At 39.8% G+C, this 27,782-nt stretch overlaps 1 protein-coding gene across 5 annotated transcripts; it reads left to right on the top strand.

Moving 5' to 3' along the window:
- The first annotated feature begins 740 nt into the window (after positions 1-740).
- LOC137668603 (tropomodulin-3-like) lies at positions 741-27,651 on the top strand. 5 transcript variants are annotated; one of them, XM_068410251.1, is made up of 11 exons: positions 741-799; positions 7,343-7,529; positions 8,917-9,073; positions 16,502-16,624; positions 17,239-17,328; positions 17,850-17,980; positions 19,193-19,300; positions 21,523-21,666; positions 22,012-22,156; positions 23,306-23,375; positions 24,620-27,651. In XM_068410251.1, exons 2-10 carry the CDS (start codon positions 7,404-7,406, stop codon positions 23,359-23,361), a joined length of 1,080 nt encoding a protein of 359 aa, XP_068266352.1. In that variant the 5' UTR covers positions 741-799; positions 7,343-7,403; the 3' UTR covers positions 23,362-23,375; positions 24,620-27,651. The 5 variants fall into 5 exon arrangements, with proteins under 5 accessions (XP_068266352.1, XP_068266356.1, XP_068266355.1 ...); XM_068410252.1 differs by lacking the exon at positions 741-799 and adding an exon at positions 4,554-4,638; XM_068410255.1 differs by lacking the exon at positions 19,193-19,300.
- Positions 27,652-27,782: the final 131 nt, after the last annotated feature.

Below are 27,782 nucleotides of genomic sequence, written 5' to 3'. Positions count from 1 at the left end.
GCACATTTTGAATACAGAGGAAACAAGATGTAGGCAGAGGTGAAGGCGAGGAGCCTGGAGAGGCCACGGGAGAGAATGAACAAGCTACTAGAGAGACCTGCAAGGAGGCAGAGCTGTACAGGCACCCAGGAGTTTCAGGGACACCCCTGGTCTGGCAGGGCGAGCAGGGCCCAGCCGCTTTGACCCCACTGGCAGCACACACGGCGGGTCTGTCTGAGGGGAGCTGGCGCACACACACCTGGGCCTCAGCACAAACCCTCTTCTTTCACAGCGTTCAACTGTCCTCCAGCTGGGACCCGCCAGCCCCCCTGCCCTGTCTAACATCCACCGCGGCTCCCACGAGGCACTCTGTTCTGTGTGTAAATGCCAGCTCCCCCCTCAACCAGACACAGCTTCAGGGGTACAGGGGGGCAGGAGCCGGGAGGCCGGGAGCCTTCGAGGCGCTACACCACGAAGGCGCCCACGGCCGGGGCAGCTGCCGAGCAGGAAGCAGAGACACGCTTCGTCCCCTCCGCGGCTGCGTTTGAGTCACTCAGAGCCCGACACCGCCCTGGGCGTTATGAGGCGGCGGGAGCCGGGCCGCCCCTTACGGCACCGCAGCAGCACCTCCCGCCCGCGCTCCGCCCGGCCCTCAGCCGCCCGGCAGCCGCCCCGCCCCGCCGGCGCAGGCGCGGTCCCTGGCACGGCGCCCCGCGGCCGCACTACAGCTCCCGTCACGCTCGGGGGCGGCGCGCAGGCGCGGGCGGGGCGCGGGGCTGCTGGTCGCGGCTGAGGGAGCTGGGTCGCTGCCGCCGCCCGGGTGAGTGGGGAGCGGCTGCCGTGGCGGGGCCGAGGGGTGGCCGCAGCCGCTCGGGCAGTGCCGGGCAGTCCTTGGGGGGTGCCGGGGAGGGCATGGGGGGGTGTGGGCGGCGGCGGGCGCAGCCCCCCGCCCGCTGCCACAGCGCAGCGGGAGCCCGGCGGGAGGGGCCGCGGCGGCGGCGGGAGGAGGAAGAAGGTGCTGGGTCGGCGCCCGCCCGCCCGCCCGCCCGCCGGCCGCGGACCCCAGCGGCTCACCGGGGAGGGGGGCCCCGAAACCTCGGTTTGTTTTCCGGAGCGGAAGGTCAGGGCTTCGTTAGTGCAGAGTGAAGGGCGCAGGGCGGGGTTTTCGATCTGCGCTGGGAAACGGGCTCCCCGGCAGCGGGGTGTTCTGAGGGGGTCTGGGGGCTTGGGGGCTGAGAGGAGCCGGGCGGGTGTTTGCTGGTGGGCGCCCCGGTAGAGGGTATTGGTTGGTATTTTAGCCAGCACCCAACATTGCTGTGAAATCCGAAAACTGTAACTTTGGAAACTTTGCCTGTAGACCTGGTTAGCATAATTCTTTCAACTTGCTATATATGTTTCCTACAACTTAAAAAGCATGCAAGTTAATGACGCTTCATTACGGAAGGGCGCCTTTCCGGTGCGCGGGTGGCGGTTGGTGCTCCGGAGCGCTGACCCCCGGCCCCCGCTGCCGGCAGCTCCCGGCCCGGGGCGGGCCCAGCACGGGGGCACCCCCAGGACGGTCCCAAGCGCCTCTGCACACCCGGTTTTCTGTATTTCCTGAGAGTTTTGCACATAAACTCCCAGCATACGCCTCTGAAAGCTATCTGCCCGCTTCTTTGTGGGTAGGCGCAAGTTGTGTTGGAAGTAAGTGCTGTTCTAGAGAGGTTGCTGCATGCTTTAAATTTGCTATAATACATTAAATGCATCCTCAAGACTAAAGTTTTGCTACTGTCAGGTGTACAGAGCTTGAAAGACAGTCTGTGGTGTAAGGGAGAACCTGAAATTGGGAAGTACTCAGAAGTTTTCCTTAAGTAACAGGAATAAAGTGAATTTCTTCTGTCCCGTCTAGGCTTGTAAGTTTCACCATTTTTTTCTAATGGATACAAACATCTGAATGTTTCTAAAATGTTCAGATAGCTTGTATCCGATGTTTCTTTTTTACTGAAATGCCTGCAGGCACTTCCTTCAGGAGGAGATACTGTGTATCAGTATCCATCGGCAATACATCTCTATTGAAGGAAATCCAGGTATTGTCTGGAAAAAAACGATGCCAAAACATCCCTTGTCCTGGCGGGTCAGTAACTCCTTATGCAGTGGTGCTGCCCTGTGTGTGGGGAGAGGGAATGGACCGCCGGAGTGGTGATTTCTGCCAGAGGAACTTCTCAGGGTGGGCAGTACCTGTGGTAACTGGGATTTTTAGCTTATCCCAGTCTTGTATTTATTTGGGATCATAATACCTGCCCTGCAGCTAGTTTGATGAGCATGCCTGGAAGTGTTGAGGAGATGGGTGTGCTGAAACGCCACTTCCTTTGCTGCCAAGGCTGCCACTTCTGTTGTGCCCCGTGCAGCCTGCGGAATGCACGTTTTGGGGCTCCTGGCTCTGTTGCCTGTTATTGCCTGGGCTGGATGGGTACATCTGTACAGCCCCATAGCGTGGGTGACTGGTTTTCAAGAACAAGCGCACAGGAGTAAGGTGTTATGGGACAATGCCAACTTGGCAGCTTGGCCATCACTTGGAGCACCATGCCTGCAAGAGAGCTGTGCCCTAGTTCTGTGTAGTTGTGTGCAGGACATATAAAAAAGTAAACTGGGCTTTGTGTGGTTCCAGGTGCCCTCTGATACAGAGAAGGAGATGACAGGAACTGGAAATACAGGTGCTTTCTGATTTCTTTCATCATGGAAGAATCTTCATGGTCTTTGTAGTTACTCTGCAGTAGCTGTCTGTCCCCCTCCACTCCCTGGGTCACTGTATGGATGAATGTGAAGTAGGGGAAGCTCAGTTTGCCATCTATAAAACTTAGTGAATTGTTTCTTTGAACAGAATGAAGCCTCGGGCTTTCTTTTGAATTAAGATAGCCCAGAATAGCTACTCCTTACTGCCTGGCAAACACAATTTACCCTGACAAAAAGTGTAGGCAAAGATGAGCTGCCACCTGCTGGCTCCATGAGCTTTGGGCTGGGGAATGAGTGTCTGTGGGCTCTCTGGGTGGGAGAACCTGGTTCGTGTACCCCACGCCAGGCTGGAGGTTCGGAAGCCTCAGGTGGGGTTTTGAGAGCTTTCTGCTAAGAAAAGCTGCATTGGGCTGTTCAGTAGAGTTATCGTAAGGCATTACAAAAACATCCTAAGGAACCTGCTGGGATTATGGTAATATTTATATTTCCTCATTTTTCTCCTACTGTTGGTAAGTAAAGATAGCTCAAGTGCAGCGCATTCTTCCTAAACAGTCCTGTATAATCTCGCACACTGGAGAACAGAATTGCTGCCATTGTAGGGGTCCCCTGGGGAAACGCTCAGATTAGGCTCCTCTGAGCAGCTGGGATGGTCTGGGGCCCTGACTGGTGCAGGAATGCTGACAGCCCTGCGGACGCCCCTGCTCTGGGTCGGGTTCACCCAGAGGCTGGGTGGAAGGAGGCTCCAAAGGAACAAATAAGATTACAGTGAACTCTGCGAACGTGCTGGCCTAAACCGGCTCAGTTTGTTTTTCATGATGTCACTTCTATTTTAAAATCCAAGTTACGGAAACCATTTACAGTGGACTCTAACAAGACTGTAGTTTCCTGTGGGCAAGATATTTCTAAAGAGTTACTCCTGTTAGGGTCCCAGGAAATTGTGTTCTTGAGTTTAATAGAAATGTCTGGGGGGTGAATTTTTGAAAGAAAATGAGACGCTAGCTATTTTTAGAGTCTTCTGTGTTTTAAAAATACACTTTCAGAGAGGAGAAAAAATATTTTAACTTGTAGGTAAGAGGTGTGTGGAAGTTGCTTGACAGTCTTTCAGGGGATGATTCAGGTAATTATAAAATGGTCTAAAGTAAAGTTACTGCTATCTTCCAGTTTCTTTAGTTGTTCATTGATTTCTCAGGTGAAGGAATAATGGCAAGATTTCTGTCTCTGTGATGTCCAGCAGAATATGCTAATTTCTGATTTTTCAACTTCTCTTCTGCTTAACAGAGAATTGAAATTTGATTGATTGGAAGTGATGGTTTTGTTTCCATTTCCCTCAATGTTTCTTATGCAACTGTGAAGTTGCTACAGTAAAGAATTTACTTTACCTTGTAGTTATATATCTGATTATATATATCTATATATCTGAAAAAAGAATACTAGCCCTTTTTGACTTTTAATGTATGTAATATTTTCATGGTAAAGCTTCTGGATACTTAGAAGAAAACTAGCTCCTCTCATCAAAAAAGTGCAAAGTATTTGCAAAGCCAAAATTGATGGTTACAGTTTTGCTTACGATTTTGAAGTAAGATGTGCCATAAATATTGACAGTCTAAATAACTGCTCCTTCTAAAACCTTGTAATTTGTTACACGTGTATCTTTCTCTGTGCTGCACCGCTACAGTGAGTGATGGAAAGCAAACAGAGTACCAAATGTGTTTAATGGGAGGGGAAGGGGCTTGTTTGATTAGATAGGGCTTCAGCTGGCCTTTATGCCCTTTTTAGGCAACGAGAATTCCTGACACCATGTTTTAAAACCTGGTTTTTAGCATGTTATATGTGAGTGTTATACATGCTGTGATTTCTTTTGTAGGGAATGTTTCTGAAAGTCGTAACCAAGCAATCCCTGTGTACTACAGACATGCTAATCAGTGCTACCATCACAACTTTTTAAAGGTGTGTCTATGCCTTCATATTTTAAAAAATACCTTTGATCGATAGGTATTAGAAAATATGATCAAAACTCTTTAAATTTGCCAGGCCACCTGTGATTCGCTTCCTCTTGCTGAAGACTCAGTTACAGAAATAGTGGGTTTTTTTGCCTGCAGCTTTATTTTTCACTCTTTTTTTTTGTGTGTGAACGCTGTAGCTCAGGATTTGAAATAGCTACTTTGATCACATCATAGAAACAAGTGAGACTAAGGGCTATGACCTGAACATTAATTAATGTATTATAAAGGATGAGTAGTTTTCCGATGTAAAACATACCAATGCAGTAAATAAAAGGTAATTAATTCTGGGTGACAGCATTTTACAGCTATTCATAGAGAGGAAATATAGCCTACATTAATGTAATGCCTGGTTGTGCAGTGCTACTCTCCATCAGAGTAAGGGGAGCATTATTCTGCAGTATGCTAACTATTCTGCTCCTTATAATTACCCATTAAAACTACACCTTTTAATATTTGAATGCAAATGGACATGCAGAAATGTGGTAAATAGCAGCATGTTGATGTAGGATTCAGACAGTGCAGCCTGGTCACAAACAGTGCTGTGTAATCGGCTGCAGGAAATGTTTTTCTCTTATGATAGTGTGTAATGGCTTGAATGGTAAGGAAGGGCAAAACATTAAGGCTCTAGGAATGAGAAGTTTGCATGCAGATTGTGTGGCATCTGCTGCAGCTATTGGCTAATTGTCCTTCAGCTGTTACACACCTGGAGAAACAAATACCACGGGACTATGAAAACTGTAGGGGGTGGCACACTAGACTAGGCAGGCACTCCTTTAGTTACTTTTGGAACACGGCTTTGAAAAACATAGGTGTGCTACCCTCTGCATTTTCTGCAGCCATTAAGCTCTGATGTTCTCAGCTCTGGCCTCTTGCAAAAGGCCCAAGCTCTTCCAACATGATTGCTTGTAGTTCAGAGGAAGCTAGACACTGTTCTTGATGTAATACCATGAAATTGAGAATTCCTCCTGGTTTTTGTTATGTTTGAGAGAACTTTACCTAAGTTGATAATTCAGCTTTGGAATTATGTCCTATTGGTGTCAACTGTGGTTTACAGGTAAGCTCTACTGATTATATCAGTAATATTTTTTAAAAGCAGACATCCTGAAAATAGCTGTAAATATATTCCTTATTCAGGCGTAGATGTTGGTAGAAACTGAATATTTACTGTTCTTGCAAAGGCAATTGTTAAAACCAGATTTACTTTACAGGTAAACTTGACTGAATGGCGTGGATGAACCTTTATGTGCTCATGTCTGTTCAGTGTATCTAAATTAAAATATCACTGTATGTAACTGTGACAGCCAGGGAGACCTTTCTTGATGTGGACAACTGAGGTGAAGGAATCCTGTAAGCAGGATTCCATGGTATAGTATGTATATACGGCCCTTCTTTTACTTAAGAGGTAGTAACTTTAAATTGATCTGATTCTGAAGTACAGTGTAAGTGCAGGTTTGAAGTAGTGCAGTTAGTATATGTGGTGTGAGCATCTGAGCGGGAATGTGGGCTATTGGAGAACAAATAACATTTGCTGTATGTCTGATCTGTGTTGAGTATTTCTATAGGGCTGAGAAAGGGGTTAGGGAGGCTGATGAGCCTGAATGTATGGATTTAGCTTTTGCTCCCCAAATATGTTATGGCCACTTTTCCTTACTTAGAGAGAGTCGTTCAAGTTACCTTTTTTGTGTGTGTGCTCAACTTGAAGCAAGAATTTGGCTGAGCAAAAGGAGAATCCCAGAACTTCTTACAGAAAAATGGGAGAAACCAACTTATTTGCTTCAACGCTGTCATGATTAACTGTTTTTCCAAGCCAAACGCTCAAAAATTCTCACTGTTAGAAAAAAGGTTCCCTGTGCTCTCTTTGTCTATGAGAAGTACTATATAGACTGTATATCTTTTGAAGGACCCCAGTTTCCTCTAAGTATAATATTTAGTGAGCAGTTATGCAGTCTGTTCTGTATTTTTAATTTTTTTTGGTAGTAGGACTGACTAGAGTGCTGCTACTTAGGAGCTGTATTCCCTAAGCTTTTCATCAAGGTGTTTTAATTTTCCTTGGGCAGAACAGAATTTTACTTCAAAGGTAGTGCTATAATTAACTTGGAGGCAAACTTCCTTTGTTCCCTCTGTAGGTAATACACAGGGATATGAGTCAGTAATAACCAATTAGCTTGTTTGTAGTGAAGTTCCCCTTTACTGTGCTCTAGCAGCAGCAGCAGCAGCAACAACAACAATAAATGTAAAGCATCTTAACCCTTCTTTTGACTGCAGTACCTGTAAAAACCGATGTTGTTTAGCTGGACTCATAAATACTAGGTGTAGCTGGTATCTCCTCCCTCCTTCCCCACAGCCTGCCCTGCTCTGTCAGAATTATGGCCTTGGAGTTCTCGTTGAGAAAACTGGATGCTGGCATTCATCTGAAAATATATACAGCTTAGTTACTGATGGAAAAGGGCATGGCAGGACGGGATTCTCATCAGTGAAGAAGCAAGGTGTAGACAGCTTCTGAGTGCTCTTTGTTGTAGAATAATGGGTAGATATGAATACTGGATAAAAAAGCTTTCCTTTCAGAGATGTATTTGGAGGTCGAAGATGCTTTGTAGTTGGGATATTTACCTTAACTATGGTTATTTCTTTTTAAAACTTTTTTGTAGACCTGATTAAGAATAAGACTTGGGTTTTGAAGTGTTTGAGCAACTTGCTACTGCCGAAGTCATGACACTTCCATTTCGAAAGGACTTGGACAAGTACAAAGATCTCGATGAGGATGAAATTCTTGGCAAGCTTTCAGAAGAAGAACTGAAACAATTGGAAAATGTTTTGGATGATCTTGACCCTGAGGTAGGTATTAGCCAAGAGAAGTTTTACATTTTAATTTGTTCAGAAACTAGTCTGAAATAAATTGAGACTTCTTTTTACTTGTACAATATACTTTTGGACAGAGTTTTTTCCTGGTCTGCTAATATCTTATTTACAGAGGTATATGTGTATATAATGTTTCAACTGTTTATTTCCTGTTTGCAATGTGAATGCAACTGCAGTAGAGGAAAATGGAAGAAGGGATTGTCAGGAGGAGCTTTATGGGATTTATTTATAAATAAAAGTTGCTCTTAGTCATGTTCTTGAAAAAAAGTTTATTTAGAAAGGCCTGTTTAACTTTCCTGTTTCCAGTGTTGTCTGGTAAACAGCCCTTTTGCATACACTTTTGTTGCTTCTACCGTTGAAGTTTGATGGGAGAGGGAGGGTGCTAACCTCTTTTAAAGACTTCTGGTCCTGTAACTGGTAGCCTGTATCTATTCCTGTCCTCGTGCTGACTTTGCAAAGGTGAGGCAAATAATTACTCAGCTCCTGAACGATTATGTCAGCATGGGGTATTGAATAAGGAATATTTTAGCTTTCTGTTATAAAAAGCTGAGTTATATCCTTTACTGATACTGCAGCTAATGTCAGAGTCCAAGACTTGTGTTTTCACCTCCTAATTCTCTGTTCTTGCTTTAGTAGCACTAGGATTAATTTTAATCTTGGTGTTCAAGGATCACTTAAGAATATTATGATCACCTATTTTGTTGCACTGTAACATATTCTTGATATTTTAATTGGCTTTACTTTATAGACATTTTAACAGAGAACTGGCAAAAGTGATTGGTTGTCTTCTATGACAGTCTGAATTTCTATATGTTCTGTTCTTTCCATACTAATATCCTTCATTTTTTCTGTTGTGTATTTTTTTTTTTTTTTTAGCTGAAATATGTTGATGATAGCAAAAAAACACCCCACCTTGGGTCAGGTCAAAAATAGAAATACTCTGTGTTAAATGACGGACAATAGAATAGGCAGTTGTCTTAAAGACTTAGAAACACATGGGTGTAAGTGATGGAGGAAGCAGTCTCTTGCTGAATGTTTAAACTGTAAATAGCTGAATTTTATTCTACTACTACTCATTTAAACAGTGTTCATTCTAGAAAAGAAATGCAAAGTAACTGCAAGTCTAGTGCTATCAGAGTGCACTCTATTTTTAATTATATTATTGGTATCTAAAGAATAGATTACCTTGTGTCCTCCCCTGCCCCAAAAAAAGGAAGTTGGCGAGGGATCAAAGGTTGCCTCAAAAGGATGGTGTATCTGGTTTGAACCTTGGGGAGAGGGAGAAGGAAGAGGGAAATGAAACTGAACAGGTGCTCAGTCAGACTTTCTAAGCTGTACTTATTTGCTCCATTTTGTTTTGCAGAACGCACTTCTGCCTGCAGGCTTCAGACAGAAAGACCAGACTGCTAAAAAGGCTTCGGGTCCTTTTGACAGGGAACGACTCCTTGCATATTTGGAGAAGCAGGCTCTTGAGCACAAAGACAGGGAAGACTATGTGCCTTTTACGAGAGAAAAGAAAGGTAACACCACCCTTTCCAGTGTAGGTGGTTATGAAATCTCTGAAGTGGACCAGCCAGAATTGTCGTGAACCAAAGTTTATTGAAGCACTGGCAGCTCTAATGCTTTTTAATTTGCAGCATTTCCAAATGAGTGCTACTGTGCAGAGGCGGGATGCTTCCTGTTCAAGCATTTTGTGGCGCTGGGGCTGGTGTGCTGTTTGCATGTAGCACAGGAAGGAAATAAGACTCAAAGATTTTATCAAAGATGGCAAACTTCTGATGGGGATGTTGTCCTCAAAGTAAGAGCTACCCTTGATTTGTGTCAATAATAACAAATGCTGTCATTGTGCCTGTGGCTTATGCCCTGTGGTGCTGAGTACAGACAGTAACAGTTCTAATACTACGTTGAATTTAAAAAATAGCAGTAGAATGATGTCATGGTAGATACTGTATAATGTTCAAAGATGTTGTAGGCTAACGAGGCCAGACAAGTGGTGTATGCAATCATGTTGTCTTTCTACTATCCTTACTGAGAGGTTTAATAAGATTGCATAGTTATTATGAACTAATTACGTAGTTAACATTGCAAGAAGCTTTGAAATCTGGCAGTGGTTTGTGGTCTAAAAACCAAGGAAACATTGACCCAGTGAGTGGACACATTATTAAAGCCTGGGATTTTAAATCTTTGTTTTGGATCTAGTCTTCTCATTGACTCGATGGGAAGCATTCTCCTTTTCAGAAGAAGATTAAAAAAGAATGTGCATCTTAAATATTGTAAGAATAGATTTATTTTTTTTTTTTTTCCACAAAACAAGAGTTCACAAATTTATTGTGCCTTACTAAGCACTATTGGTAGGGACAGCAACTTTCAATCCTGTGCTGGGCACGTGTGCGCAGGAGGAGGCTTTTAGCTGTTGCCAGAGTGTTTGTGTACTGCTTGTGAATCCTAGCTTGTCTGAACTTCCGCAGCAGCAGGGCAGAACTGCTGCAGTAAGGCTTCAGTAAACTGTTTGGTAAGTTGTATTCCAGCTGCCCAAGATGAGCAGGCTCCTCTCTTTGTAAGGGTTTGAAACCCTTTAATTCTACTTAATTCTCTGGTGTGAATCATTGCCTATTTCAGACTTGAATCTTCTTTCATCTACTGAGTTTGTATATGTGCTTGTGATTGTGGCGTATATTCGGTGAAAATTTTGTTGGAGGCATTTGCATTCTCTCTGCCTCTACCAGATAGCTGTTACTTGGCAATGTTAGTCTCTCTTTTTCTTTTCCTTGAAGTAATAGAGAGGTCATGACTTTATAATGTGCTGCACTGTATAGGATGTACTACTTTCTTAATACTCTGTGTTTTGCCTCATTTGTGTAGTTTAAGATAACTTTTGTTGAGAGATGGTAACTGTGACACTCCTTTGCTGACAGGAGCACGGGAGCTTGCTGACTGAATCAGTAAGAGTAACCAAGTTAAGGATAATGCAATGTATTGAATGTAGATGGCAGTCAAAGGTACCTATAGCCACAGTACCCTTATGGCACCTCCACTGCCTGCGAGTACCTGTTGATCTGTGTTTGGCTGTGTAGTGTGCCATTGCTTCCTCCCCTGTTATGCTTCTTGCCTGACATATTTGCTCGTATATGTTGGAGACAGCCTAATGGTTTAACGTGACTGAGTTCAAGTATATTCAGGCCTCATAGCTGGTTTGGGGAATCCCTTGCAGCCTGGCTACTTGTATACCTTTCCTTCAGGATGTGAGGCTGGGAATGGAGGATTTGCTCTAGTTAGTACCTCTTTTTCTACTGAGTACTAGTGTTTCATTCAGCTAGGTGGTTCTTTGAAGTCAGCTTACGTATACGTGCACACGGCAAAACTATTTGTTTGGGTAGATAAAATCTGTGAGAATCAAGTAGAAAAACAGAAGGTTCCAGCTGTAATGCAGATCTTGGTTAAGAAAGATCAAATGTCATTTCCTTTATGTAATAAACTATTACTAAATAGCAGTCTGTCTGGATGTTGCAATATGCCATACCAGTTTAGTTAGTAAAATTTCCCGTATATCTTAAAAAAAAAAAAAAAGATTGCTATTTAATAACTTTTTCTACCATTTATTTTACTTACCATAGAAGAAGAGAAAATAATATGAAAAATGAAATGTAGCTTACTTTCATTAAAACTAAAAATGTGGAAACACATGTTCAGTATGGAAATTCATGCTCTATTAAATGGGCAGAAGGAGGCAAGAAGGCTAAGCTCATTTTGTAATAGGTGAGGGATAACCTTTTCTTTTCCCCTCATGAAAATGTTATGGTTCAGCTTTGACTTGCTGCCATGTTTGTAGCCATTTTGCACAATGTGCTGGTTTTCCTGTTTTAGCAGAACTGATGTCCTGCGTGGCAATCTGGCCTGCAGGTTTATCAAAGAAGCTTACCCTGGGTTAATTTTAAACATCCTGGCTTGCTACTGATTCTGGTAACCTTGTTTCCCTACTACAGTGTAAAGGAAAATCCTCTCTTCCAGTTGTCCCAAGTACCTCTTTTTGGGGTATCATGTTATTAAAACAATGTTGCATCTCTTTCACTGATAGATGATGTGATTTCTCGAAATCTTTGGAACGTTTTTTGCTGTGTGCTATGAAATGTGAAAGATCTGAAATAATGTGAAGTGTCCTGATGTACTGAGATGAACAGTGCTAAAGAAATGTGAAGCTTAACAATCCCTAAATTATATTCTATTGCATTTTATTAGTGCCTGATTTTGTTTCTGAAAGCATCCTTAAAAACATACTTTGTTTTTAAGCATGACTTAATGACTTAAGTCACATTCTGTTCCAATTAAGTGTTGAACCATACAGTAAACCATTGTTCAAGAGATTCATGAGAGCAATGTGGTAATAATTTCAACAAAACTAGCTTTGTCTCAATCTGTGTACGTCCGTACATCATAAAGATTTTACAAGGCATACTGCAAGGGGAAAGATCTCATCTAAACAGCGAAGCGAGGCTTCAGCACTGGAGTCTGTTGCCCTCAAGTGTGTTTCACACATCTGACCAAGTCTGAGAAATGTTCCTCACCTCTCTTGGGACAACAAAAGATGAGAATTATTGCGTCTGATATAAAAACATATCTAACATCAGTAATGTACTTTGTGCTGTATAGTGCAAGGCATTAGCAAATTATTATGTAAACTAAGCTTTGCATTTCTAGCCTTTGCACTCTCCTAATGGTGGCTTTCTTTGCCAACTCCCCCTTTGCATTCCTGCCGGGGTATGTTTGTTCTGTGTCGATTTGCATTTCATGTAACTTGTGCTTTAATGTTGTTTTTTTTTTTTTCCTGCACTATCACCCAGAAAATATTGTTAGGCTGAAGTCACCTGGCTAGAGCTCTTTTGGTGCTGCCCTGCTCAGTTGTTGCTCTAGATCACCATTTGCTTCTGTTGCAGCAGGATTTGGGATGTTGTGTTCTCTGTGTTTGCCTTTCAATCTCTAGTCTTTAAAGGAAGTGTGTTACAAGTTGTAAAATGAAGCTAATATCTTGTAGGAGCTTTGGAGAAACAACTTGTCAAATTGACATTCTCCATGCAAGACCACTAGAACAAAATAACATGTAGTACTCTAGCCTTAATGTAAAACAGTTTTCTAACTCACTGCTACGTGCTCTGTAATCAGGTAATGAATAACAGTAACTGTTTCTACAGTAAGACACTGAGGAAGTCACTTGTAAGTTGAATTTAAAAAACTAGTGTTAAATTGTGCTTACAAGTGAATTGATGAACCTGAGTCTGTCACATGGTAAGAACAGGTGATTGATTAATTGTGGATTATATAAATTTTTGCATTGATGAAACTTTAAGGAACGTAAGATGTAAGGAGTATAGAGGATGTTGCTCGTGCTTCTTCATGAAGTCACTGATGAGACGAACTTGTATTCAGTTGTGCTCAGCTGACACTTGATTCCTTTTCTGCAAACAGAGTACTGCAAAGTGGATTTTAGACTTTCTTCTCATCTGCAAGTTGTGACCACTTGCTGCCTACTAGCATAGGGGTAGGACTGGAGGTATGTGGAAATAGTACCAGCAGTATGCAGTGCATGGCCACACTGAACAGACCTGATTTCTGCAAGATTTTCAGTCCCACCTTAGATACTGTGAGTCTGTGTATGAAGTGTCTCGGGCACTTCAACAGACATCGTCCAGCGTTTCTGCCTTTTGAGCAATACAATTGTGTGGAACTTGAAACTGAATGTTCATTCTGTAGCAAAAAAAGTCTGTGAATTAATCCTGGTATGTGCATCATTTAACATGTTAGCTAAAGGCATGGAAGACCTGAATATATAATTATTACAGAAATGATGTGAACATCTCTGAAATTTGCCTCTTCATGTTGTATTGCTTAATCTTTGCAGTATCCTTGTTGGCTGAAAAGGAGGATGTCATGTTCCTTCATGTGATCAAATCCCTGCTATTTGGAAACGTTCCACTTGAGGGCCAAGAAAGCTATTCATCTCATGGGCTGCACAGATGTGTAGTCTTTTTTTTAAAAAAGCTTACATTCGTAAGGGGGGAAGGGAATTGCCAAGCTGTCTAGGCAGCAGGCCTGGAGTTAGATCATTGTCCCCAGAGAGACAGGGGTCTTATCCTTTGTGAAGTAAGTTCATTACTAGAAGTGGGGAGTAGGGAAGGACCTGCTTTCGTACATGCATTGTAAACCTCTGAACTCTGGGCTAGGATGAGATGAAGCCAATGAAAGAGAGATTATATACACAAGGGTGTGACCTGTTTTATAACAAAACCTGCTCCTGACCCAGTTCATGTGACTGGAGCTGGCTGCAATGAACATTTCTGGAGGGGAGCAGCTTTTAACATTTTTGCTTTAATAAAAACTGCATATACTTGTCTCTCTCTTTAGGTTATCTTAAGAGTCAGGCATATATGGATAAATTTACTCTTGCTCTTAGGAAGCAAATGTTTAAAACCAGAAGTTCCTAACCTAATAATTTAATAATGACTTAAAAGTAACATCAGGAAAAGTAGCTCTTTTTTTTTTGTGAGTACTGTGTGATGAACTAGACAGGAGGCTGATCTAGGTTGAAATACATTTTTGCAAAGTTGCTTTTAATTGAGATCAGTTTCCTTGTCCCGCTCGCTGCCTGCTGCACTGATGCTGCAAACAGGATGACATCAATGAAGGCTCAGGTGCTCAAAATGCGCTTTCCTTCTCTTCTCCTCCCTTCTACTCTGAAATCCTCACTTTTTTACTAGGCTGTACTACTGAGGGAAAATGCAAACATAGCTAACGAGAGGCTTTAGATCATGTGTGTGCTGTTCAGAGTGTTTCATGGGTTACTGAAAACCTCATCAAACATTCTCGTATCTCTTCTGAAAATTACAATTTAAGTTGAAAGTTATTCTCTCCCAAGCAAGGGATGCTGGTGAACTAAAACGGAGGTAGAAATGTACTGTATCAATTACATCAAAATAATCTTAAACATTTACTACCTAAACCTTCAATTTATGAAGGTTTTCTTTTGCTCCTAAATCACTACAAACATAGTTTCTTTTGCACTGCCCATGAAACCTGAGGTATGGGTGGTAATGCATGTCAGCTGCTTTCAGCTACTGTTTCTAGTCAGTACAGTTATGTAAGGAGATTTATTTTTTGCTTCTAAATATGGATAATGACCATTTATACAACTTTGTAAAGAGATAGCAACCCAGGAACAAAAATACCGTGTTGCTAGCAACAGATCTTGGTCATCAGACTGTGTTGTCAGAGAAAAACCTGATACTCTTCATTGTAATCTGTGCTAGTGGTAACACATTAAGTTCCTTTAAAAAGAAGATGAACTACAAACTGTTGTAATTTAGGATGGCAATTTGGAGAGAGAAAAAGGTGGATGGGTTTTGTTGTGCCTATGTCTGCTGTGGGACACAGGAGCTGACTTCAGACGTTACTTCCCATAAGCGGTGAAACCAAAATCTCGCTTTGTTGGAATTTCCCAGAAATAAAACTGAAACATCCCTATAAAGCTTCTTGTTACTGGGAGGTATTTAAAAATGCTAAACTTAGTCTTAGTCCAAATATGTAACAAGATACACTTGTATGCAGTACGAGGAAAAAAATCTTAGGCTTCTGGCTTCTGCCCAGCTGGTCTGATTCTGGTGCATGGTGGGTTTTCATCATGTAATTGGGATGAGCTAGGATGTTTTGTGTGTGGAAATGGATTTTAGCTATGAATATGGAAGAGGGTGGGTTACTGAATTAGCACTGAGATGTCATAGGAAGATTATCAACACCGCTTCCTACCCCGGGAAATAACTAAAGGAAGCTGGAACCCCTTTCCCACAGCTTGCTCTGCTGATAGCTCAGGCAATTTGGAAAGTTTGAAAAACTTTGAATAACTGTTAAGATTACATATGCAGTTTTCTAGTTGTGAATTACTTCTATCAAATGCATCAGTTTTGTTCTCTCATACATTACAGGAGCTTTTATTTACCATGTTAATTTGTCCTGAACCTAAGCACCCCTTACCTCTCCTGGGTTCTTACCCAGTGGCAGACTACTTTCTTCTGAAAAGCCAATTCTAAATCATTCACATCTGAACTGTTTTCAGAATAACTGTTTGAATAGCTTTCTCACATTCTGATTTCTTACCTTAACTTCTCAGCTGAAGATATATACAGGAACTATGTTAACTACACAGACCTCTATTTATAATGCATGTCTCCTGAAATAACTTTTCCCATTACCTGTCTGTAATGACTAAAAAGTTGGTGCAGAATGTGATACTACTACTGCTCCTTTTCCCATTGAATCTTCTGTGACCTTTCTGAGTATCATTTTAGAAAATAGTGTCATTGGTAGAGAAATCGCTCGTTTTGTGCTGTTCACAAACCATGGTTTTCTCAAGCAGCTCAGGCATCTCCTTTTTTACTTCAAAATTGAGTTAGCATCTGAAATCAGAAATATCATGTATGCTGTAAAACTGCAGTAAATACTCAGGTCCATGATTTCAGATGATTCTTTGATATTCAATTTCTCTGACACATTCACATTACAGTTCTGCCTGGGTCCCTTTCTCCCTTGAGAGGATACTAGTCATCGTTCTCTCAATTTAGTGATACTAGATTTCCCTTACAGGCACTTTTTCTAGGCTCTTTAAAATGTATAATGGAGGCTTAGATTTTACTTTCTAATTCTTAAGAGAAACAAATAAGATCGAAGTCATGGTACAGACTCCTGAAAATTTGGAATAAGTAATGTTATATTCCTGCTTATGGTCTTTCCTCATCTCTGACTTTCAAGAACAAACAGAAGAAACCTCATTCCTTTATGTTGTCTTTGGTGCTTTTCTCAGGATTTGCTAAACATAATATGTATTCCTTAAGTACAGAAAAGTATAAAGATAAGTAGCTACATAATACAAAGTAACATCAGACTTTTCATTTTTTTTACTCCAGGGAAAATATTTATCCCGAAGCAAAAGCCTGTACAGTCTTATACAGAAGAAAAATTCTCTCTTGATCCAGAACTGGAGGAAGCCTTGACCAGTGCCACAGACACAGAATTAGGTGACCTTGCAGGTTAGTTTTTTTTGAAGTATTAACGGGTTGGTGCGTATTTAGACAAGAAAGATCTATAATTAATGTGGTAGTGTATTTGTTATTTGAAATGTGACTACAGGAAGTTGTAGCTGTGATAGAAACTAGATCACGTTATAGGCCAGTTTGCTTATAGCGTATCAACTTTGTTGATTTGTGATAATTTATAGGAAGGTAGATTATTCTGGCCTGCAAAAGATACCTGATTTTCAAACTTCAAAACCTTTAAGTTCATTCCTCAGACTGCTGGGTTTTGTTGCGTACACTACGACTTCTTCTTGCATGTAAGAACGTGTTGCTATGTGCCTGTATTCCTAAAGCTTCAGTCAAGAATTTTGTGACTGAACTGCACTTTAACTTTGATGCTTGAACCTGGCAAGGTCAAATCTTTCTAAGATGTGAAAGCCAACTAAAAAGTCTATAATTAATTACATTTTTTTTCCTATTTTAAATTATTAAGAGATTGAATGGCTTCTTGTACTGATAACTGGATGTTTTACAAACATCAGTTGTTATTATTTAAAGGAACTGCATCTGAGCTGAATTAGTCAGGAACAGTAAATTTTTTTTTTGCTTTTTCTTTTTTCCTTTTACAGCTATACTGGGAATGTCCAACTTGATAACAAACAATCAGTTCTGTGGTGTAGTAGGAAGCAGTAATGGGATTGACAAAGACAGCTTCTCAAGTAAGTGTGTACACAAGTGGTATATAAATGGGTTCTTTGTACTGCACACAGTTACTATAGCATTAACTATTTTCTGTTGCGCTAGCATTCTTTATAGACTATTCAGTCTTGAGTTGGAAAAGTGCATGTCTATAACATTGCTAATTGAGTTCTGTCAGGAGTGGAATTAAAATATATGTACATTAAAAATCTATTTTACAGTTAAGTCACATTTTGGGGATAAAAGCAGGCATAAACATGCATTTGTGTGTGTTGGTTTTTAGGTTTCATGTTTGTGTTTGTAATTCAACTCGTATGTGCTTTCTGAAAAAAGCTGGTGTGCAAGAAAAGCAGAAAGGCTGTGAGGACCTTTGGAAAAGAATTAAACTATGAAAAAATGGTCAGGAGAGGATGGTATGCTTTTTGGTTGGGGGCGAGATGTAAAGACTGATGAAATGATCTTTAAATACAGTAAATATGTATATCACGTATTCACAGTGAATGTATGTGACCTGTTTGATTACAATTAAATGTCTTTTCAGATATAGTAAAAGGTGAAAAAATGTTGCCTGTTTTTGATGAACCGCCAAATCCCACAAATGTGGAAGAGACGCTGCAAAGAATTAAAGATAATGATTCTCGTCTTGTTGAAGTTAATCTAAATAACATTAAGGTAATTGCCTGAAGTCTGCAGTAAATAGGCTGCTTTTTCTCAGTAGAAGACACTTTAAGCTGCAAAACTCTGTAAGAGAGCACAATAGGCGTATTTTAAGTACAGCAGCCTTTCCGCTAAATGTTGCGGTGTGTGTATTCTCAGGAACCTGGAGCTAAAATGATAAGCCATCTTGGTTTCTTTTGCCAAGTGTGTATTTAAAAAGTCTTAGATTTTCTTACTGCCAGCCCGGATTTCTGTTGCTGCCAAGTTGGCAACAGTTCCAGCAGATCTCCAGTGTGGAGTTAACTACTACTTTGAATCCTTTGTCCTTGATGAAGCAATGTGCTCTCAGTTACTGCTGTTGCAAAGTGATATTTGTACCTGACATCCTTCTGATTCTTGTACAAAAAAAAAAGCTGCTGGCAATTAGGGCAGCTTCTGCTTACAAGTGTAACAGTTGTGTTTCTAACCATGACTAAAACTTCTATATTTGCATGAAAGAAAACAGAACTATAGCACTCCTGCCTTACAGTGCGGATAGCAGTGACAGGCTGCTAGCTGCAGCCTCGCTAGCAGCCTAGGCTATTTGTTGCCCTTACTAAAGGAAGAAAATAAAATACGTGGTTTAAGAATATTGTACAATAGAGAAATGCTAGCCAAAATAAATGCCTAAAAAGGCAACAGAACAAAATTTCTGATAAAATAAACTCAGAAATTTGCTACCCTAATCAATTACCTAAAATTATTCCTTTTAAGCTTGGTTGCTACTACACTGTAAAAATTATCAAACTATAAATTGGCAAATTTTGGAATTATTCTTTATAGAACACAGAGAATGAAATGCTAATGACTTCACGAGTCTAAAGCTCTAAATCTTTATATTTGCGAGAGGCTAATTTGATGTTGACAGTTAGCAGAATGTTCAGCTCGTGTAAATTTTATTCAGTAACAGTTCCAAGTCAGCTAAATATTTTTTAATGCTTCTATTGTGGCAATGGCATCAATGTAGTAAAGATGACTTTGCTTTATAGAATTGGTGACTAATAGCCATTGCATCTTACATATAGCTTTGCTACACATATAGGCCTTTACTGTGAGACTGCTGGAGGCCAGCGATAGTTAATATTATAGTACATTTTGCTGTAAAGAGAATAAGATAATGGAAGAAGTTGAGGGGGAGGGGATAAACTTGTGTATCTCAAGAGAGTGAAATGCTATTTTTAATTCAAGAACATACCAATTCCAACGCTGAAAGAATTTGCAAAAGCCTTAGAAACCAACACGCATGTGAAGAATTTTAGCCTTGCAGCCACCCGAAGCAATGACCCTGTTGCTGTTGTAAGTACTCTTGCTAACGTGCTTAAGTGGGGTGCAAGGGAAGTTAGAATAGGAAGACGATGGTAAGAGATTGAATTTAATCCTGTTTAAATATTCAGGGATGAAAATGATTAGATTCTGTTATACTGTAAAGTATGTTTTCTTTAACAAACCTTTGTTGTATCAAAGTTCGTAAATGATTACTAGTTGACTAATATGCAGCAACGCATCAGATGTATGAGATGAGTGAGAATTCTTTTTTCCAATCCTTTCTCCCTGATTTTTCATTTTGCTAACTGCCTTCCTGTTTTTCTTTCTTTCCTATTGGTTCAGTTCCTGATGTTCATTCCACAAGCCAATAGTATATTAAAAATTAACTTTAAAAGAAGCACATTTGAGGACTGAAAAAGCTCATGATCGTTTTCAACTAACTAGAGTTTTAGTTGAAGAAAGTTGTAAAATACCTGTTTCTCTGATCTCCCTGCCTCCAAAGATTGGCTTAAAGCATTGGCATATAAAGCATAATACTAGTCAAGGTATCTAGTTTGACACAATTGAAACAAAAGTATTTATCATCTGCTTCTTTTTTCCTATGATGAATCAAAAGCAGTACCTTATTTATTTGCAAATAAAGAAGTAAGAAAACAGCACTAACTGTTTTGCCGGGACAATCCTTTGCATTTGTTTTAATTTCAAATTAGAAAGCAAAATAGTTTGAAAAACTCCATTAAATGAACAAATGAACATTTGAAAGCTTTGTTTTGGGTCAGTTCGGCCACGACAACCCCCTGCAGCGCTACAGGCTGGGGGAAGAGTGGTTAGAAAGCAGCCCGGCAGAAAGAGACCTGGGGGTGCTGATCTACAGCCGGCTAAACATGAGCCAGCAGTGTGCCTAGGTGGCCAAGAAGGCCAATGGCATCCTGGCCTCTATTAGGAATAGTGTAGCCAGCCGGTCTAGGGAAGTGATCGTCCCTCTCTACTCGGCACTGGTGAGGCCGCACCTTGAGTACTGTGTCCAGTTCTGGGCCCCGCACTTCAAGAAAGATGTTGAGGTGTTGGAGCGAGTCCAGAGGAAGGCGACCAAGCTGGTGAAGGCTCTGGAGGGTATGACCTATGAGGAATGGCTGAGGGAGCTGGGGTTGTTTAGCCTGGAGAAGAGGAGGCTCAGAGGTGACCTTATTGCAGACTACAACTACCTGAAGGGAGGTTGTAGTGAAGTGGGAGTCGGCCTCTTCTCACAGGCAACTAGCGCTAGGACAAGAGGACACAGCCTCAAGCTTCGCCAGGGGAGGTTCAGGTTGGACATCAGGAAGAATTTCTTCTCAGAAAGGGTCATTAGCCATTGGAAGGGGCTGCCCAGGGAGGTGGTGGAGTCACCATCTCTGGATGTGTTTAAGAAAAGCCTGGACATGGCACTTAGTGCCATGGTCTAGTTGACATGATGGTGTCAGGGCAACGGTTGGACTCGATGATCCCAGACGTCTCTTCCAACCTGACTGATTCTGTGATTCTGTAATTAAAAAATTCTTTTTCAGTAGAATCGAAACACCTGTAATAAAAATCTATGAAGGCTTATTTTCTTGGGTGTGGGGTGGTTTTGGTTTTTTTTTTTGCATTGTGACTTGATACAAAAGAATTTAAAGGTTGTGATTTTTATGACAGTAAACCTCAGCAGTTACTTATTCTTGTTTTCTTTTTTTCTCAGAAATAAGATCAGGTATATGCCATTTCCATAAGAGTGCTTTTAGCTACATGCTGGTACTGTGCTTAGAGCTCTGAATTTTAGCTCTTCCTAACAAATCTGTACACACAAGCATTTTGAAAGTCAGATCTCCTGTTTACAAATTAACCATATCTAATTCTCCTTTTAGTTGACTAACGCCCTTTCTTTGGCCTTTGCTTAGCAGCTTGCATTACTCATTGTATGCTCTGAAGGCTTACAAAATGGAATTGGTCCAATATGCTAATTTCAGACAATTTATATTCTGTGTAGCTTTTTAGTTTGTAACAAGAGAAAGACAGGCCTTTTCTTGACTTAATACTATTTAAAAAGGGAATGTAGATAATGCCTGGTTGAAGACTCACTTCAGTCTCAAATAATAAGTGAAAACTTGCAAAGTTACACCGTACGTCTGTGAACGTGTTGCTCCTATTGAACTAGTTAGTGGAAATGGTTATCCCTGTGTCCTATGATGTACTGCAGCAAAAGTCAGAAGTTGAATGATGCTTTCTTGCATTCAAAGGCTCTTGCAGATATGCTGAGAGTAAACACAACATTAAAACGTTTAAACATAGAATCAAACTTCATCACTGGAGTTGGAATTTTGGCACTGGTCGATGCACTGAAAGACAATGAGACGTTGACAGAGATCAAAATTGATAATCAGGTAAGTGAGGTCATGGTAATATCGTAATTAAAATCAGTCTATCCTAGTTGACTGAAGATTTTTAGAAGGCAGCTTGTGATAAACTTGCCAAAATATTTTACTTTTAAATATCTTAACTCCATGAATGATTGTCCTTAAGATTCTCAGAAGCATCCAGTTGAAGTTGATCCATTCTGTGCTTGCTTGTGCTTTAAAGTGCACAAACATATTTTATGACCTTCTGCCTTTTAGATTAATCAAAATGAAGCTAAGTGTTTATGAATTAATATGATGAAAGTATTCTGATCTCTTTTAGGGTGAATACACATAAGCTCTGTTGTCTTTGTGTACCTTTTATTTTTACAGAGGCAGCAACTGGGCACAGTTGCAGAAGTAGAAATTGCCAAGATGCTTGAAGAAAACACTAAGATCCTCAAATTTGGATACCATTTCACACATCAGGGACCTCGAGCCAGGGCAGCTGCAGCTATCACAAAAAATAATGATTTGGGTAAGACCTGTCAGTAGAGAGTGACTATAAAATGAATGTGTGTGTGGTACAGGTTTTAAAGGTGTCTGGTTTTTCTGCTTTTCTCTTGACATAACCAGGATAGCAAAATATGAGTAGATCAGTTTCAGATTTCTCCTGTGCTTTACTCCTACTCTTCTGTGGCTGTTTGATGTTCTCCTTTTATTTTGTTGCAGGGTGTTCAGGTGTATGAGTTGAGGATTTTTAGCATAGTCTAGAATAAGAATATTCAAATTCCACATTACTTGTGGCAAAGGGAGGGAAAATAATAGTTTTGATTGTTCAGTTTTAGTTAGATAAGATTCATCATTTCTTTAAAAGTACTTGAAATTAATAGTGCAGGATGCCCTCTTCAATGCCAGTACACCCAGTGTTGTTTGGATTGCTTGAGCAAGGAAACTGAATGTACTGTCATGTGCAGAGGCTGGGACTGGGTCATCTCTTCCCTTATGGTTCTGTTCATGCACAGGTACCTTCCCTGCATCTCTTAAAGGTATCTGGTAGCAGCGGCATCTTTATTTGCCGCGGTAAGTGTTGTTGGAGCTCATCTGTTAGGATCCTAACTAAATGGACCAGCAGAAAATTGGTTAATAATATAGCAGTTGAATGGAAATTGTTTGTATAATAATGCCAAATAATTGAAGCTCTCAACTACAACAAGATAATGTGGTCATCTATTTAAATAGAATTACATTTTTAAACTCTATTTAATTAAACTTTTTGTCTTTAGATGCTTTGTGCTAAGGATTACACATCAGCATAAAAATGGGCCAGGCAGTTTAGTAGTAGTAGTAGTTCAGGCATACATTAGAGGGAATGACATAGGAAGTTGGAATTTGATTTAAAGATCTGCTTCTCCTCTGAGTAAAGTTTAAAGTGGAGGAGAACAGCTCTGACAGAGATGGAGGAGGAGTAACAGAATAGAGCATAGAGAGAGAAGAAAGGCACTCAGACACTGCATAACTGTTTCTCAAAATAGATTATAAACCAGTTATTTCTTAGTCATAACACTTCAGGTGTCTCTCTACTTTCTTTTAAGGTTTCTCTTTTCACTAGTTCTCATTTTAGTGTTTGACTGTTGGAAATCTGTGTTTCTATTGATATCTTGCCTTTTTCCCTTTGCTTTCTTAGTCTGGAGTATGCAAGTAAAAGTTTCTGCAAATACCTTTTCATCTCTCCAGCCCTGAAGCTACAGAGACAGGTTACTCTGAATACCCAGCTGGGTATTGAGCACTGAAAACTGAGATGTTCAAAGTCTCTCATTTCTGTCTTTGTATGTTTCTTCTAAAAAAAAGTCTACATCTTCTTTCTCCCTTGTTTACACTGTGTTGTACTGCTTCCCTTTTCTTTGTCTGAAACTGTACATGTTGCTTTTAACTGCATGATTGGAGAAGTCTAAGGTTGGAAATTTCCATCTGTTCTTGTGATTTGATGAAAGCAGGTATGCATAGCTTCTGTCACTGATTAAACCGGTTTGAATTCAAATGGAGATAAGTCTATGGGTTACTCTCAAAGTGAGCAATACATTGGCTTTGTAAGGAGAAAAAATTTAGTGTGATTTTATTCTGATTGTTTCTTTAGACTGTGTCTAAAGCATTTCTTGAGAGAGGAAGAGGGAGGGGAAACAAAACAGCTTTCCCTCTGTTATTTTGATCTGAACATAAAAATGATCAACTCAAATTGCAAATATCTGTAAAACTACATAATTTCCAGTGAGGGGATTTGAGAACGGAATCACTTTCTCCTTATATAGATGTGCTTGCTCCACTTTTTTAAACAAAATGGAGATGCCCTATATAATTTCTAAGATACTTAGCCTCATTTGTTATGTCTGCACAGAAAAGGAGAGCACAATTTGATAGGGGAAAAAGAAAATATCAATTAAAAATACTATAAATATTGAGCAAAACTCCAGTCATTCAGTCAGTCTTGCATTTCTTAAGTCTAAACAGCATGTGAGCTTTTAGTGATCGTATTCATAAATTTTTGTTGCTCTTGCATTTTCTGACAATTTAATATTTTTCTATTAATACATGGAATGTTTTAGGCTATTGAATGTAACATCTTCTTTTTGCAACATGTATAAATTGTATTAGATATACTGTGAAACTCTTGTACTGTTTCTTTTGAAGCCACGTAAACTTAATTCTCCACTACTAGAAAACTTTGATATAAAAAAAGAGTACTGGCTAAATCTGCTTACCGAACATGCAATGATTAATGTTTCCCACAAGTCTCTCCCCACCAATATTTGAAGCCGTTCATGAATAACGCAATAAGCACTGCTAAAGCCTAAGCTTAAAATGATGGATAATACTAAGTGTTAATTTCCTTAAGTTGTACTATATGAAACTTTATGCGGCAAAGTAACTGTTGTTGTAGAGATACAAAAAGTAGTTACAATGATAAAATAGTAAAACTTCTTTTTTTTCCCTCTTGTTACAGTTCGCAAGAGAAGGGTTGAAGGAGACAACTAGCAGATCTTGTTGTCAAAACGGTGTGAAGATTTCAAAGGTCGTCAGGGCACACTCATCACTGTGGGCTTTGGCAATCTTGGACTACATTTACCTGGGTTAGAAGGGAACAGACTGGAAACCCCATTCCTTTTAAAGCAAAGCTATATTAATAACCTGCTGGTATGCATCACGTTTTTCAGATTGAGACACAGTAACTGCAACAGTCTCTGTACCATAGTTTTTGATTTTTTTTTTTAAGAACTTTTTTCTATTTCAAGACTTCGTCTGTGCTTTCTACTAAAAATGTAATTGCAAATCAATGCTATAATTATCTGTGGTCAAAGAATGGGACATTCAAGATCATTGGGCAGATAATGACCCAATTGAAATGTTTGTTAGAAAACCTGGGGGTGCTTATTTACATTGAGGGGTGTGTATATTCTTGAAAACAATGTGTTAGTAATAAGGGATTCTTCACACAACAGTTGGACTCATTGTGTAGAGCTGTTCAGCCTTGAAGAGAAATCTTTCACAGCTATCTTATTTGTAATTCTACTTTTTAAATTTTTTATTAGTTCTTGATACTGTTAAAGACATCCCTTTAAACCAAACAAAAATAAATTGGCTAAGGACTTCTCCCAAGAGATTTGAGGGACTAATTATAAGTGGAAGGCTTGCAAAAAAAAAAAAAAAAAGGCAGGAGCCTTGCAAAATGGCATTTTCCTATTACACCTAAATCCCTAAAGACTTTTTCAAAAGGTCCCATAACTGTATCGTGCTCTGTAACTAAACTGGACATGTTTTTATACTGATTTCGTGTGTTCATCAGCGTTATTTAGTTTATATTCTTTGTTGAAAAATCCTTATCTACATTCATAAGTTTCAATTTCTCTAGAAGTAGTGGACACGCATTTGTTAAATTCTGCAGAATTCCATACAGGAAAAGCAGCCTTAACTGTAAAACCACTGTCCCAAGTTGCTAGCAAATGGAAAAATCCTTTTCTTCAAGCTGTTTAGTACTTCATATAAATCTGTCATTTTTTAATAAAGCAATGAATTAACACTTTTAAGAAAGGATTTTTCTATTCTACTTATGTCTTGATGTTGAAACACTACGTAAGACATGCAGAAATTAACCAATATGCAGTGTCAAATCTGTACGGCGTAATTATTAAAGTATTTAAAGTTCTATATCTAAGCAAACTAATAAGGCAACAAGAATCACTTCAACTTCTGTACATAATCACAGAAGACTTATTTGAAATAATATGAAAATCTAGAGGCTTTTTGGTGCAGGTCTCTTTGGACTGTACTATGCTAGTTTGCTCAATGTCATGAGATCATAAACTCACAACTGTTTTAAAGGACTGCTGGCTATGTTCATAGCAACAGAGAATTCAACTGACAACTGTTGTCATCTAAGGATCATAATATGATGAGCATTTTATGTATAGAAAACATATTGAACTGAGATTTTTGCATCAGGTTGTATATACTATAAAAATTTAACAGAGCAACTCTCTGACACTGTGTCCATGTTGTAATTTGCTGCAAATCTTGTTTTGCATCTTTAAAGACAGACTTTATTCCAGAGGTGACTTCGAATTTTACTGCAAATGTACAGAGAATTTTAAGCTAGTGCCTTCAATGAGGATGTATATAACTGGTTTATACTTGTGGAAGAACATTTTTTTTTCTATTTCAAAATCGGCCTTTTATTATAATTACAAATAAATTTGTGCTCTGAAAAGCAAGTCGGAATTAATTCTGTTAAAACCAAAGACTTATACATACTATAACTTTGAACCAACTAGAAGTGATCTGACTAGTAACAAAAAGGGCTTCTTTTGGTTTTGGCTTTTGTAAATTTTCAAGAACTTTTTAGATTGTGAAATTTAAGTTCTTATATATTACGCATAAAGTCACAAGTTAAGTGTCTTTTTACAGACAGTGCTTATAAACATGGCCAAAGCATGTCATGTGCTGAGTTGCCTAAAGCTGTACTTTACTTTTTATTTGCTAGGCACCATAATCATTTTGTGTCAAAAAACAGGCTGTAAAGTCTTCCTTCATTTGTTGAAGGGCTGCATGTTCATGGAATCTGTTCATGTATTGTGATTCTATGATGATTTATTTTATCATTATCTAACAAGATTAGGCAGTTATCTCCTACTTGAAGATGAAGGAGAAAAATGAAAGGCTGGATTATGGAAATGATAGCCCAAATCCCTTCCTTACTTTATTAAATCAAGTTTAGCTGCTTAATGATTTATATTCCAATCAAATACAGGGGCTTTTAAGTGGCAACTCTCAGGTGTCCTGTCACAGATGATAGTAGTGGACCTTAATAATTGGTTTAGCTCTGTAGAGAGCAGCTAAGCATTTGACTGCTTGTTGGCACTTTCAGGACAGATATCTGACAGGCTGGGCACAGGAAACTAGGTTTTCTTCAACCGGAAGGGTTTGGCCTTCCAAATTGTTGCTAGACATTTGGCATGGTGCATGGAACAGTTACAACAATAGCTTTTGTGCCTACAGTGTGTATCCTTTTTTTGAATAAATGAAGGAATTCAGTCTGTAGCCAGGAATCACAGTCTCAACAAGCAAAGTGAACGCCCTGATGTAATGCTATCAAGTGTAGTGAGATTTTGTGTATGACTTCATTATTTTTGAGTGCAGAAGTGGTATTACTTTGATAACCAGCTACCATAAACACAAGGTTTTTTCCCAAAAGAGGTGATACATTTTTTTTCTTCTTGATTATTTTTCAGGCTTAATGCAGAAGTCAAATGACCATGTACATTAGTTCCCAGCTAAGCATGGAAACATAACCTATTATCTATTTACAAAGCAATTATCTATTTCCTGTTGTATTTTAAAGAAATAGCCTCATTCTTTCTACAGCTTGAGTAATACTGTTTGTAAGCTACAAACGAGCAAGTGTTCAATTTAAATTTCCATTGAGGAAACATGAATTGAGTGTTTTAGCATAATCAGCACTGTATGCTGTCAGGTTGTAAACCAGTAAAAGTTTTGGATTATTAAAGTACTGTATTCTTGTTGTGGTTTTGGGGTTGGGTTGGCTGGTTGTTTAAATAGAACGCTGACTTGCTTACCATTGACCCATGTGTTTATGTCAAACCATTACTTTT

The sequence above is a fragment of the Nyctibius grandis genome, chromosome 11 (genome assembly GCF_013368605.1).
Source record: "Nyctibius grandis isolate bNycGra1 chromosome 11, bNycGra1.pri, whole genome shotgun sequence".
Classification (NCBI taxonomy): domain Eukaryota; kingdom Metazoa; phylum Chordata; class Aves; order Nyctibiiformes; family Nyctibiidae; genus Nyctibius; species Nyctibius grandis.
The sequence above is the reverse complement of the archived record's forward strand: the minus strand, read 5'-3'. Positions and strand labels throughout refer to the sequence as shown.

Coding starts and splice junctions, on each gene's coding strand:
- LOC137668603 (XM_068410251.1), top strand. CDS start 7,404: ATGACACTTCCATTTCGAAAGGACTTGGACAAGTACAAAGATCTCGAT. Junction 21,667..22,011: donor AGATCAAAATTGATAATCAG/GTAAGTGAGGTC, acceptor TTATTTTTACAG/AGGCAGCAACTGGGCACAGT. Junction 22,157..23,305: donor CACAAAAAATAATGATTTGG/GTAAGACCTGTC, acceptor TTGCTTTCTTAG/TCTGGAGTATGCAAGTAAAA.